The 14322-nt window shown below is 40.7% G+C and overlaps 1 protein-coding gene across 16 annotated transcripts in view; it reads right to left on the bottom strand.

The window, feature by feature from the left end:
* Positions 1–14322, bottom strand: part of celf4 (CUGBP, Elav-like family member 4) — a 91309-nt gene that overhangs the window by 4989 nt on the left and 71998 nt on the right. The window contains exons 4-13 of one of the 16 annotated variants that reach the window (XM_080890493.1): positions 10662–10787; positions 9614–9693; positions 7347–7487; positions 6856–6994; positions 5469–5621; positions 5019–5129; positions 3601–3666; positions 3110–3190; positions 1764–1907; positions 468–661 (exon numbers count right to left, since the gene is read on the bottom strand). In XM_080890493.1, coding sequence (XP_080746619.1) covers positions 534–661; positions 1764–1907; positions 3110–3190; positions 3601–3666; positions 5019–5129; positions 5469–5621; positions 6856–6994; positions 7347–7487; positions 9614–9693; positions 10662–10787 — 1169 coding nt within the window. In that variant the 3' untranslated portion in view covers positions 468–533. Of the gene's footprint in view, positions 1–467; positions 662–1763; positions 2051–3109; positions 3191–3600; positions 3667–5018; positions 5130–5468; positions 5622–6855; positions 6995–7346; positions 7488–9613; positions 9694–10661; positions 10791–14322 lie in introns of those variants that run through there. The other 15 variants (XM_080890494.1, XM_080890491.1, XM_080890492.1 and 12 more) reach the window with 15 other exon arrangements.

The following is a 14322-nucleotide window of genomic DNA, read 5'->3' on the forward strand; positions in this document are numbered from 1 at the left end:
GGCAGAAAATCCTTTAACAAGGAAGACTGGGGAAGATTTTGCTCTCTATAGGTGAACATTTGGTCTCATTGGTTCCCAAACCCTTACAGAGTGCTGTTAAGAGAAGAGGTGATGCAATGCAGTGGTAAACATACCATGCTTCTAACTGTTTTTTGTGTGTTGCTGGCATCAAATTCAACACGAGCACATTTTTTTTAAACAAAATGTTTCAACTTTAATATCTCATAGGCTCTCTTTATACAATTTTTATATTTTATACAATTCAATGTATTGGTTACATTATTTTTATTTATTTATTTAGGTTTGTAGTCATGGTCCTGGGAGGATTGTGGGAATGTCAACACCTGGTTTTGTTTGGTGAGTGTTTGCCAGTATAATTTGCAATAGCTGTGCATGCACTCAAGAAACCACCTGTGAAACTAAACTGACAACAGGTGTTCCTCAAGGAGTCAACACTGATGCCTAACCTGTCTTTCCCTGTGTTCGACAGCTGCCCCGGCCGCCAGGGTGGCGGTGGCTGGCTGGGGCGCGGGCTAGTAGGGACGGTTGGCATCCTTTGGCCTCTTCAGTTGCACCTTGAGTCTTTTCATGCCGATCTGGAAGCCATTCATTGACTGGATGGCAGCTTGGGCACTACCTGGGTTGTCGAAACTTACAAACCCTGGGGGAAAGGCCAAAAGAGAGAGAAAGAGAAAGGAGGAGATATTGTTATATGAAGAAGCAAGAGCAGTTTGGGACACTAAAAACATGGAATGTGAAGATGAGTTCATTAAGATCCAATAGTCATTTACAGGTGTGTATGATATGAAAACTGGAACGATAATGAAAACCTTTAATCAGCACATAAAACTAAAAAACAGTTACCATTCATGAAACAACTAGTTGTAAGCGTAAATCTAATATAGTGTGATTATTAAAAAAAAAGCACATTAAACTAACATCACACAGATGTGTAATAGTATGACAACAACAACAGGATTACAGGATAATGGGGTTTTATAACTAAAACATCAATATGGTAGTGCAACATTTCAGTTTTGCTTTTTAACTTCCACTGTGATGTGGGGGGAAAAAAAGCGTCAAATAACAAATTAAAACCCGCATCACAAAAACGCCAACATGAATTGAGGAAATACATTAATGCAGCGTATTAGTGAGCGAAAGCTAATTTGCAAATGGGTTGCACCTGATGGACTCTCCATAAAACATTCTCCACAATCCATTTATAATTTGCCACATAATTATGCGTTCGACTACGCTGCACTGTCAGCAGCATGACGTGAGATGGCAGTTTTCTGTCTTTGCACGGCAGACTAACTGTGGGATTCTGAAGTTACGTTCTTGGCATGCATCCCTTTTTTTTGTTTTTAGCTGAAAGGAAGCTATAGTCAGGGGCATGCGACTGAAAAACCCACATTTGTATTATACAAAATGTCACGAAGAGCACAGTCGTAATCGAAAGATAAAACGGGCCGCTGAGTTCTCAGATCTCAGCTGTCTGTAACGCTTGGAAAAGGAAAACAAAATATCCAAAGTATCCACTCTTTCTTATTAGTAACAGCACACCTGCAGAGAAACGATCTGCTCTTTTGTTCATCTTTTTAAAGGGAGAGGTGTCAAGAGGTTTGGGGGTAGGGAAGGCGTGGGGGTGGGAAGGGAGTATTGACTGCAGTGCAAAAAAAGGGTGATTAGGAAAAAAAAAGAATAATAATAATCAGGAATAAATAACCAATAATCGTTTGGTTTTGTTCATTTTTACCCACCAAAGCATTTACTTTGGTTTGTCGCCCGATCCACAAACACTTTGGAGGAGATGACATTACCGAATGGCAGGAACATCTGCATCAGCTCTCCATCTCCAAACTCCTGAGGGAGGTGGTAGATGAACAGGTTGCAGCCTTCCGGTCCTGCATGGAAAGAAACGGAGAAAGGCGAGAGAAGAGAGGGGGAGGGAGAGAGAGAGAGATAAAAAGGCAAAGGTCAGAGAAAAGGGTCAAGGAAAGAGACGGGGAGTAAGAATGGGAAAGGCAGACCACGAGAGGAGAAAACTCTGTGATGACAGTAAGAAATTATTTAAAGTGTAAAGTAAAAGATAAAGAGGGTAGAAGAGCACATTGTTAGTCAAAGTGGGCTAAAAGGCAGTGAAAGTCAGTTGCCTCTGACAGCTTCTTATAAATGATGTATAAACTCAATTTTCTGCCAAAAATAGAATAATGTTGGTTATTTTAGAAAAGACCTACATTTTTTTTTAACATAAGCTCTCACAGAAACCAATCAAGATGAACATTTCAACATTTGATTGCGTAATTTCATCAGTTTTCTTTGTTTTCTAGCTGTGTCGGTCCTATGTGGTAGTTAATCTCGCATGTTTGGATTGTTGTTTTGACTAAACTAGAATTTAAAATGCATCAGAGTGAAAAACACAAAATAAATGTTCCAGTTTTCTGCATCAGACCATCTTTATGCCCAGTTTCACATTAAAATTTTTTTTCCTTAAATGTGTTTCTTAATATTTGCCTAGTTTTAAGGTTCCAGAGTTGCAAAAATGAAACACGAATAAAACCCATAAAAAGTGTAGAGCAGTTTTCTCCAAGGCTTCAGTCACAGTTGAATGGTAACCTTAAGTTGTCAGGTGATTGCTGAATGTCAAGTATCATGAAAACTAACAACCTTCATACTGATAATTTTATGGCACCCCTTACTATATGACTCCCAAATGCTTAAAATATGGCCTCTGGGTTGCCACAGCTGTGAAATCATCTGCAATTTTTATCTTAACTTCCACAAGAGGGCAGTAAGGTCCCAGGCATGGGTGTTGAGCTTGGCGGTCATTCGGTTCATGAGAAGGCTTACAGCTGAGTTTGAGATGCTCAGTAATATTCTTCTTTTTCTTTTTCTTTGACTCATTCTCAACTCTGTCCTCTGTTTTTTTTATATTACCGAACCAAAAAGCACCAATAATAAAAAAGCTGTTTTGTATCAGGTAAACAAAAACACCCCAAAACACTGCTGAATATTTGTACTTTTCGTAAAAACTGACTGGCAACATTTCAAATCACCCCGCCAGCGTGTATGAGTATTTCAGGAGCATGCCGTGCGTGAGCGTTACCTTCTCGCTGCTGCTGTGGGATGATAGGTGGAGGGTGGGGGAAGGCTTGGCTGATCTGGCCGTATGCAGCGGGGTAGGCTGCTGACACACACAAACACACACCGCGGATCAGATAACAGTCATGACTAGAGCGCACACTTGTATACATATAAACAATGTGATATATGCAGGGGCACAGCAGGCAATCGATCAGATAGCGCACAATAGAGTCTAACGTGTTGCACACCCGACGCGGTGCAGAGAACAAACTGATGGAGTGAGACTGAAACACTTAATGTTACAATATCAAAATTTTAATTTCGAACAAAGGTATGCTTATCCTTGTCCTGTTTTCCGTAGTCTGGCCTCCCTTCCTACTGTACACACACACACACACACACACACACACACACACACACACACACACACACACACACACACACACACACACACACACACGCATACATATGCAGACACACATATCATTGGTGCAGTGAGAGTGACAGACAGACCTGCATACTGCTGGACTCCTGTGTAAGCCTGCTGGAGAGGATCAGCTGCAGTGGGACTTTGAGCTGCTTCAACAGAGACACAGAGAAGAGAAGAAAAAAGAGGAGGAGGTGGTGGTGGTGGGGGAGCACAGATGGATGGAGGTGTGTGTGTAGGGGGAGCGAGACAGAGGGAGAATGTAGATGGAGGAGAGGGCACGGAGGAAGGAGAGAGTAATATATAGCAGGGATGAGAAGGAGGAGAGCGATGGAGAGAAGAAAAAGCAGAAAGGTTAGCGAGCCGAACAGCGTGGAGTCAACTCACTTCACTTCGGTGTGTGAGGAACTGAATTCTGAACCTCTCCCTTCTCTTTTTCCAGACCCTTATACTTAAAAGTTTCCCCCAAAGCATTTCAAAAGTTTTCTTCTTCTTCTTTTTTTAAGAAAAGCAGGAAAGCAAAACTTTGATAAACCACAGTTAAGACCAACACACACACACACAAAACAAAAAAGAAAACAACCAACAACACATGGCTCCACTGTCACCACAACAAAGAAAAAAATGTACCTAAACTTGTGCCTATCACAGAAAACCTAAAAAAAAAAACAAGAAACACATTTATTTTTTACATGTACAACAACAGGACGAGCACAACGCACGTAACAGTGGATACGCCTGCTGCTTTCACTTCACATGTTCACAGATCTACAGCAAACTCTCCCTGCATCTGAACTACCGCCGGCACTGTGCCGCACCTTAATGCTACACACCCGTGCGTACAACGCATGCACAATAAATACACCACTGAGAACACACACACACACATATACACACACACACACACTGATAAACATGTACACACTGATAACGCCAGTATCCTTTAAAACCAAAGTAACACCGAGCACGCTGTGGACTAACAGTAACACTGGAAAAACAGCAACAGATAGCCAGAAGAAAAGAAGAAGAGTTATGGGCTCAAAGAACCTTTAAAAAAAAAAAAAAACCAGGTGAAATCCTGTTCAAAAATAATTCAGCTGTCTGTGTTATTATCATCCTTTGTAACACTGTGATACATTTTGCCAGGGGAATTGCAAGTTTGTGAATGTAGCAGCCACAGGGATAGGTTTATTCTAACAAGATGATTTGTATTTGTATACACTGCAAAGAACTTTTCTTTATGACAGTGTCTGGAAACACGAAGTCAGAGTCTTTTTCAGAGCATATTACAGAGCAGAAAATATTTCAGATATTTGAAGCAATATAAATCTTTACTGTTCACTCACAAACTTGAATTTTCCCTCTTTCTTTCCTTCTTTTTAAAATGTTTTAAATGTAAAAAGAAAGAATGTTTGGTCCCAATGGCTTTGAAATGATATCTTCCTGTCCCTGAGCTCAGAAAGAAAAGGGATGAGGGATGAGGGTGGGAGGGAAAGAGCGCTACCTTCGGAGAGAGATGAGAGGAAGCAGCCACCCTGAACCCCAAAACAACTCCGCGGAGCCACGCCCAAGCCGTTTTTCTCTGAGTCCTCTCTAAAAACCACCTCCTGCAACACTGGGGAGACAAGACAACCAAACACATCCAATAAGGTACTAACCACGGCTCATGACACAAGCGCATAGTTAGACTCCGGCAGCCCGAACGCCTTTGCCAAACGATAATCGCCTCAACTTGCTTGCTTTCTGTGGACTACATTCATCTGGCCTCACCCCCCATGAACATGCTTAAAGGCTATCCTAGTGTGTAAGCCAACATCATGCACGCTTTTCCTGTTGATGGCTGCTTTACAGTGGACGTGTGTCTACATTGAAAAAAATCATACTTTAACATTTGAATTTTTGTGTGTGTGTGTGTGTGTGTGTGTGCGTTTGTCTCTGAGATGATCATATTTACCAGGATAATGGTGTATCCCGTTGGTAAAAACTGCTTCTGCGGGGGGCTGTCCATTTGCCTGCGGGGGCGGCATGCCAGTAAAACCATTTACACTAATTGGAGATGGGATGCTGGTCACTGTGGGGGCGCTGATGCCTGGTGGAGTACTGCCACCTGCAGCCATGGGGCAGACAGACAGAGACAGAGAGAAACAATGCAATTTTTCCACCCCGAGGACATTATGGAAAAGTTTTACTTTGACTGGCCACCTAGTAACTCTTGCAAATGTCAGGAGGGCCGGTCCAGTGGGCCGGTGAAGACACTAAATGTCAGGGCTGATTTCTTGTCCAAGTATGGCCCTTACAGTGAAACAACAGCCATTAGATGTGACTCTCAGACGTATTTTCTGAGACTAGTGAATACTGTGTTGATATCAAATGATTGCTAATTATGTGTTCCCAGAATGATCTTCTTTTACATTCCTTGGGTGTATCCAGAAACATGCATTTTCTTCCTTTCGGCTGTATCTTATTTCCACTGCAGTCTTAGAGTCGGGTCTTAAAAGAATAAACTATTTTTAGTCATTAATATTACACTTTATTAAACAGCTGGTGCTGCTGTTTTCAAAAGGATCTCATACTTATATTCGATTTTCCACATCTTATTTTAATGTCTTCGCTTTAGACGGCATGATGGAAGTGAATAAACAAAAAAAAATCCTTTTATCCAGACTGTTGTGTCATGCAGTGCAGATATATTATGTTGTAGGGCCATGTTAACACTTCAGTCAGCCAATTTATGGATTGCATTTATATAGCGCTTTTCAAGGAAAGCTATATCGTGCCATCGGCCCCTCTGCCCAACACCAGTAGGCGGTAGGGTAAAGTGTCTTGCCCAAGGACACAACGACCAGGACAGAGAACCCAGGGATCGAACCAGCGACCTTCCGGTTGCAGATGCGCTTCCCAACCCCCTGAGCCAGTTTTAGTGTTTGAGTAAATCTGTAACCACAGTAACCAGGTGTTTAGACTAAAGAATCAACCTGATGTATTTCTTTGATGGATATGGTTATTCAATTTTATTGATTTATTTTATGTTGTATGTACTTAACCTTAAGATGACCTTTATGACCTGTAAAGACTTTTATGAGCACTCAGTAGCACTGAGTGCTCATAAAAGTCAAAAGTCTCATGTGCACAGATGGAAGGTTTAGGGTTTCAGATTTGGGTTCTTGGCTTCCAGTGACACCAGATTGTCTGCTGTCAGCCCCCCTCTGGAACATTAATGCTAGCTTGTGCTCATGTATATTTATGTATAGAAGTATAATCCACAATGCATGCACTGTGGTAGATGCACTTTCTGAAAAAACTCTGATAGGTACTTTAACAATTGACCTTAAACCAGTTACCTGACGTGGGAGTCAGCGGTGCTCCGGGGAGGCCATTGATGGTGGCCATGTGCTGCATCTGGGCAGCAGCAAAGGCTGCCATTGGACTGAGGTAGCCTCCTTGGCCTACAGATGCCATCAGTGCTGCTTGCTGCTGCACCTTCAGGTGGTGAAGAAGAAGGGAAAGCAGAAAGTAATAAAAGTAAAGACCTGTGAGTCTGAGCTAAGCAAAGCAAGACAAAAAAAGCATAAGAAGTAGAGCTATAGCAGAAATGCTGCTACAGAGATGGGAAACAGCATATTAGGAGGTGAAAACCATGTATTAAACTTTATAGAACATCTATCCTTTAATTTTTTTTTTTTTTAAATTAACATTTGACTTGATGACTTTTGCTTCTTCTTTTGCCTTTTCAAATTTAAATTTGAGCTAAGCTCGAGCGCTCTGTTTAATCTCTGTGGCTCACTGAATAAATAACTGTGGATAAAAAAAGGAGTTCTGTGGGGCATCTTGCCTGAGCGTAGGCTCCATAGGCTCCAAACTGCAGGGCCATAGGGTTGAAGATGCCCATCTGACCAGCCATCTGCTGCATGCGGCGTATGGTGCGCTCCTTATCCGTGTCGGCGAACTTTACCACCAGACTGGATGAGGCCCCCTGTGCACCCACCCATCCACCCACACACATACACACACACACACACACACGCCAGGAAGTACATGTTAATGTGGTTCGATAGACGTCTGACATAAGCTTGCATTAGCACACATACACACATACTGTTTTAAATCTCTGGCCAAGGCAATGGCCCCCAGAGCTTTAACTGGTGCCCATTTTCCCCAAAAAGTCCTGATGGGTTATAACTAAAAGGGACATTCCATGTTAAGTCAACCTTACATTCTCATGTAATTTTTTTACATTTTCATAATTTCCTGTTGCAAGGCTTCCGTTATGAATATATTCCAATTATTAGAGCAATTTAAATATTTATGAAAAAAGTGCCACTTTTACAGAAGGGCAAAATCGTACTTTTTTGCCTAAATCATAACTCACAAGTTGAGTGGTTTCACAAAGCTGCTCAGCAATACTTTATCTCCACCATTGTGCTTGTGGGAACAGCTGGATAATTTGTGTGGAATCTGCCAGATTTGGGAGTATTCTATGGGATTTTTGTCAGATACAGCAACAAACACAAAACAACAAAAAAGCAAAACATCAAGACAGATCTTGACTATTTTCCCCTGAAACCTGTAAAAAAATATTACCAGTACTAAATACATACATGTACATGTGCAGGTGAACACATCGCTATGCACTCTGAATTTGGCTCATGTAAACAAATTCTTTTTCATAGCTCTTAGTTTTGACTGTCCAATCAAACAAACGTTTTCATCAGTGGTAGGCAATGTGAGCTCACTCTCATTGCACTGTAAGCTATAGAGATATAACAGGTACAATGAATAAAATATGAACAATGTGAAAATGTAATTGGTGCTTCAGATAAATTCAGAAATGCTTGTTGGACTCCTTTAATGAGCCACTCTTCAAACTTTTACTGCCAGCCCATTGCAGGTTGTAGGTACTATTGTAGCTGATGTAATGCAGCACAGTAAGCTGCAATGTAAAATATCTTCCTAGTGTACGAAACACCACATATGCAAATTACCCATATAAATGCACCGTATCCATGAAGAATGTTTAAGATTTCAGATGCTAATAAGATCCAAATGGTTTATTCGAGGGCTACATGCCTTAGTTTGTTTATTTTGCTTGCACTGGAGGTTCAAGGTAGCGAACTGACCAGAGGATGTGTACACTGTCGACATCAGGGGATGGATACGCTCAGTAACAATACTCAAGAGGGCTCTGGCATTTAAACAATGCACAGTTTGTACTAAGGGACCCAAAGCGTCCCGAGAAATTGAGCCTGTGTGATTTATAGCCTCAGTTTTCTATTCTTAGCTGACAGGGGTGGCACCTGGTGTGGTCTTCTTCTGCTGCTGCTGTAGACCCACCTGCTTTGCGGTTCAACATGTTCTGCATTCAGAGATGCTCTCTGAGTTACTGTTGCCTTTTCAGCTCGTAGCACTCTGGCCATTTTCCCTTGACCTCTGACATCAGTACTGGATATTTTCCCTTTTTCCAGACCATTCTCTTTAAACTCTAGAGATGATTGTGCTGGAAAATCCCAGCAGATCAGCAGTTTCTTCAAAGTTCAAAGCAATTGATAATTATTTAAATGTGCTGCCTTTGTAAATTTAGTGAAAAATGTAACTACATCTGTCCCAGGCTGAACTTTTTTTTAAATATGTGAATGTTTAGCAGTTTTTAGCAGCTATTTCTTTTTAAACAGCAGAACAGGATGACAGATAAAAACTGCTGCAAAAAACAAAAATAACAACTGTGCCTACCAAAATTATAGGTATACAACATTTCCCAGTAGTCCTAATCCACTGACTATAATTTAAGCAAATATTGTGCATATGATCACCTCTTCTTTAGAGGACGCTGTAACTTGAAAAATATTTCCTCTATGGGTCTAATATTTGAGAAATCTCATGACATAGATTCATAGATTCATCTTTCAACCCAGGAAAAAAAAAGTGTAAAAAATGGCTCAACTGAGATGGAAAGATCGAATAGCCCTAAGGACAAATTTCCTCACTGGGACTGATAAACTCCAGCCCGAGTTAAATTTATAAGGAATATAAGCAGTATTTGAGTCATCTCCCTGTGTGACTCACCTCTCTCACACACCTACATGCACGCACGCAGTTACTCACAGGCATTGTCTGGCTCCCGTGTAGTGCACCGATGGCTGCCTGAGCTTCAGCATGAGAGGAGTATTTTACAAACGCACAGCCTTAAAGAGAACGAGAGAGAGGAGAACCTGAGTAAGGGGATAATGAGATCGTGAGAACAAAGGGAAAAAAAAGTTTCCTGAGAAGTATATCATACAGTATCACAACAAAGCATTTATAGTAACAATACAACAAGCAGACAGTCCCCCCCCCCTCCTTTTTTTCCCACCTGGGATAAATTTTCTACAGTAACAAATATTTAGTGAAGAAAGCCTCCTTTGCTGCGGATTGCTACATCAATGTTGATCGAAGCTCAGCAGACTAAATGTGCCAATCTGGCGTCATTAACGACTTCGAGGATCCTCAGATAGCGCTCAAAATGCTACAGCGTTTTGGTGTCGCTTACTATTGACAAGCGCCGCTGATAAATTTGAGTGATCAAGTTCTCAGTAATTATTGAGCTAAAGCCCACTTAGCTGAGTAAGCTGGCTGATGAAGCCTTGTTAATGGAGCTTCACGGAGGAATCAGAATGATCAAGCCCACTGTAATCATCAGGCTTAGTTATCATCGAGTTTCATTGATTAGCTGCTAAGCCCACTGATGAACTTCATGCGGTGAACTTGTGTAGCACTCTGACAACATTTAAAAAGGGGCATTTTTCTGGCATGACATGAAGCCCGATGGTTAATAAGGAGGGTGACTTATTTTTTTTTTTCTTTATCAGAGCCTTGTAGGTTGACTCACGAGGTTAATGGGGTTCATCTGTAAAGAGCTGCTGGTTTGTATCTCTCGTCCCTTTGGGCGAAAGCTTTCAAATGGCATTTACTGTTGAAATTTACTGAATCTCCGGTATTCTTATGTAACGACTCCTCTGATGATTGTGAAATAGCCCGCTTTGACATCACTCAGCGCGGAGTGTTTTAAGAAGAACTTTGCAAAGTCACCAACTTTGAAAGGCCAAATCATTTCTGTGCAGTAGCCTGTGAAAAAAGTCTGCCGGCTCAAAGTCATAAACAGCTATAAACTCACCTTTGCTGTTTCCGTCGGGACCTCTGAGGATGGTGCATTCCTCGATGCTGCCGAAGGACTCGAAAAGGCGCCGCACATCATCTTCTGACTGTTGCTTGTTGAGCATGCCCACAAAAAGCTTTCTGTCTTCTAAAAGGAAAAAGGAATAGGTCACGATCAGGAGATCAGGAGATCAGGAGATGCTTTTTGGTATTCTACAAAGAGACGTGCTGTGTCGCTTAGACGGAGGCATTTTTGCTAAGCCTTAGATACACAAGCACCAGGTCAAATATCAGATGCAGTTTTGTTTTGTGATATAGTCAATTGCAACAATTTTCAAACTTGAAAATCTGCTTGATTAAGTTTCATTAGAAATTCAACTTTATTTGTGTTAAAAACAACTGAGTTGAAGCTACACGCCAAAAAGAGAAAGTTATAGTAGAATAACAGTTCACAAAAAGTTCATAATGCTAGAAAAAATAATTATGTAATGTAATCTAATGCTGCAGTCCTAGTGTATTTCTAATTCAATGCTGTTCCTGAGCTGAAAGTCTGTAATGTGCATTTTAAATGGACTAGCTGGTTGGTGTATTATGTTATTATTTAGTATGCAGTCTATTTGAGGTGCACAGCTGTTTCTGCATATTCACTTTAAAATGTATTAATACTGTTTACTGTTTAACCAGCTGCCCATTGCATATTTGCAGGGCACCATAATCAAGGCGAGGAAGCCCTTTTCTGTGGAGTCTCTGTCCTTTGGGAATATGACTACCCCATGGCACAGTATGTCTGATGCTAACAACAATGTTCTCTCTCATCACATTCAGTGCAGCTTGCGTGACACATGCAGTGTCTGTGGTAAATGTTTGCCACTGTATAAGTTGGCTATGCTGCTGGTTTCACGTGTCACGCCCCCTCTGCAACCTCAACTCCTTATGCAGCGGTAGCGCGAAAGTTTCTGTTGCCCTGGATTTAATTGCTAATACCTGACAAGGTGTGGCAGGGAGACCAGACACTGTCATGCTCTCTCTTGGGTGTTGGTGTCGTTTTTAGCTAAAAATATTTAGTAAATTAAAATAAAGCCCATGTTTCTAAAAAAGAAAAAAAAAGCAGTGTGGAGTCAATCTCCGATTTATGTTGGAGCTTATGAGCCAGGTCATAAAAGATGCCAAGGAAAGATGTTCTCCAAGTTTTATGAACGCTGTTGCTAGGTAATATTTTCCCTACATTTATACTGAGAAAATAAGCTATTTTCTGCTCTGTATCTTTTTTTATATTTCTGGACTTCATCTGTTTCATCTTGCTTTGCACTTCCTTGACAAAAACAGGTAGTGCAAATAACACTAAACAGAATATGGAGTATTAATAGCTATGATGTTATGTAGAAGATGTCTTTGTAGAGAGATTATCTTCTTCTTCTTTTGGCTGTTCCTTCCTTCCTACCTCCGTCTCATCCTATCCCTAGCATCCTCCTGTGCCACACCAACCCACTTCACGTCCTCCTTCACCATATCTATGAACCTCATCTGAGGGCTTCCTCTTTTCCTCCTGCCTGGCAGCTTCATCTTTAACATCCCTTATGTTGCGATGATGAGATATTTGACTAAAGTTACTTTCATATAATACCACTTTGTACCTCAAGAAGGGATAGTGAGTCAGTGTAGCAGCAATTCCCTCACTCAAGCGTGAGAAGAAATAGTGCTGCCCAGAGATTTGGTGGGTTTTTTTTTAAATTTCATTCAGCAGGAAAAACAGTCAGGGAATGAAACTGTAAACATAACTCTGGCAGAGTGACAGTTGAGAGAAGATTAACAGGAGTTACCAAGCGAGCTGGCCAGCTAGTCCAGCTTATGCTTCCTCTCACACTGCCCAGGCCACCAGTATTAAGAGATGATGGGGACTTGTAACGAGCAACGGGCGTACAGCAGATCATCACGGAGGCTGGTTGCAGAGCTTTTATGGTTTTGTGTTTTCTCATTACTTGTTTTTGTTTTCAATTCGGTTTAGTTTCACTTGGTTTCCAGAATGGCTTTGCTTTAGTTTAGTGTTCATTAGTTGTAGTCTTTGTTAATTATTTTCATACAGACGGTATTTGTCAGGGGGAAGAATTGGAAAATAAAAGCAAAGATGTTTTCATGCATAAATGCTTAGTAAAGAGGGTCCGACGCAAGTTCAGAAAATCATTTCAGCTAGTCTTGTTTTATTTTTGTTGGTTTTTGGTTAGTTTTTGAATGATTTCTATGCTGTAGCAATGTCTCACAAAGGCAAACCAGCACTGCTGAGACATCCATATGACATGGAAATAAAAGAAAGCAATACGAAGCACCACTCAGGATTCTGAGCAGTCACTGCTTTCTACTGTGAAGCAACAGTGGTCTCTTCTAGAGCGAGGTATTTGTGGCAAATTAAATGGTTTTGTTTATTTATTTATGACTGCCTCCTGCACCCCATCCACCAGGAGTCATACTCTTCAGTTCCATTGTGGAAGGAAATTTCACCAAGTCCCTCGGTCCTCCCGAGGATTCCACAACATGTCGTAATTTTCAAACCAGAATATGAATGATCTGAAAAATCTACCATGTTGAATGTTATTTGTGCAGATTCTACAGAAAATAAGCCACCAAGTGATAATCATCTTGTATTAAATGTTATGTGTAAATAAATGTGAATGCATAATGTGTGGTGAGACAACATCCTGTAAGCAGCATCCTAGTAGCTGTTTCATCAGATGTTTTTGTCAGATATGAAATGGCACGACAAGATAGAAACTCACAATGACAGTGTGACAATGCATGGGTCTTGCTTGTCACATCAGTCTGACATTTTTTTCCCCCATTGAATCAGTCATTTAAAATTACAACCTATAGGCAAGGAAGTGCGCCTGTCACAGGTGTCAGATATGAGAGAAGGCAGCTGTGTGGGTGTGCCTTTCCTCAGGTCAGAACATGATTAAAATTTAACTAAGGTCAGTTCCCTAGTCTTGCCAGTGAACTTTTCCTTCCCCCCCAAAGAACAACATATGTATTGTCATTATTATTATACAGAAGTAGGAAGTAATATGCATAAGTCAAAGATTATGCTGAATCCAGGAGACAGCTGTATGAATGTGGGAGGCTATGCGCATATTTTTCCCATGGCTAAAGAAAAGCTTTGCTAAGACCTTCGAAGCAGCATACCTACTTTCTGTATAAGGTTACAGCAGGTAAAGCGTCAGGAAAAATACTTTATCATTTCTCACGGCCAACACCTAATGCATTTATGGGTCTAATTCTCATTTATGAGCACGTAGCAATAATCCATTTGCATATATTAACTGCTGGCCTCTTCTTTGGCAAAAAGCCTCCACCATATTTATGCCCAAAATGCTGACGTGAAGTAACTTGATTACATGTAAAACTTACACGTAATTTTGGTACAAAACATTAAATTTAATGCAACTGGTGAAATTAAATGTATTTGATTGGTATACACTGAGTTTATACTAAACTATGTTTTTCAATGATTAGTTTGATTGAATTTGAGTTAAAAAACATTTGATTTTATATATTTCAGTTGCATTTTACTCAAAATTATTGTGTCATGTTAATGAGGGCCAGCACTCTTTTTTTTTTTTAGTGAAGTAACTCATAATTAAAACCTAATTTCTTTCTTTTTCACTGCCAATTTTTTCACATATAAACTT

Source organism: Rhamphochromis sp. 'chilingali' (genome assembly GCF_963969265.1).
Source record: "Rhamphochromis sp. 'chilingali' genome assembly, chromosome: 9".
NCBI classification, from domain to species: Eukaryota; Metazoa; Chordata; class Actinopteri; order Cichliformes; family Cichlidae; genus Rhamphochromis; species Rhamphochromis sp. 'chilingali'.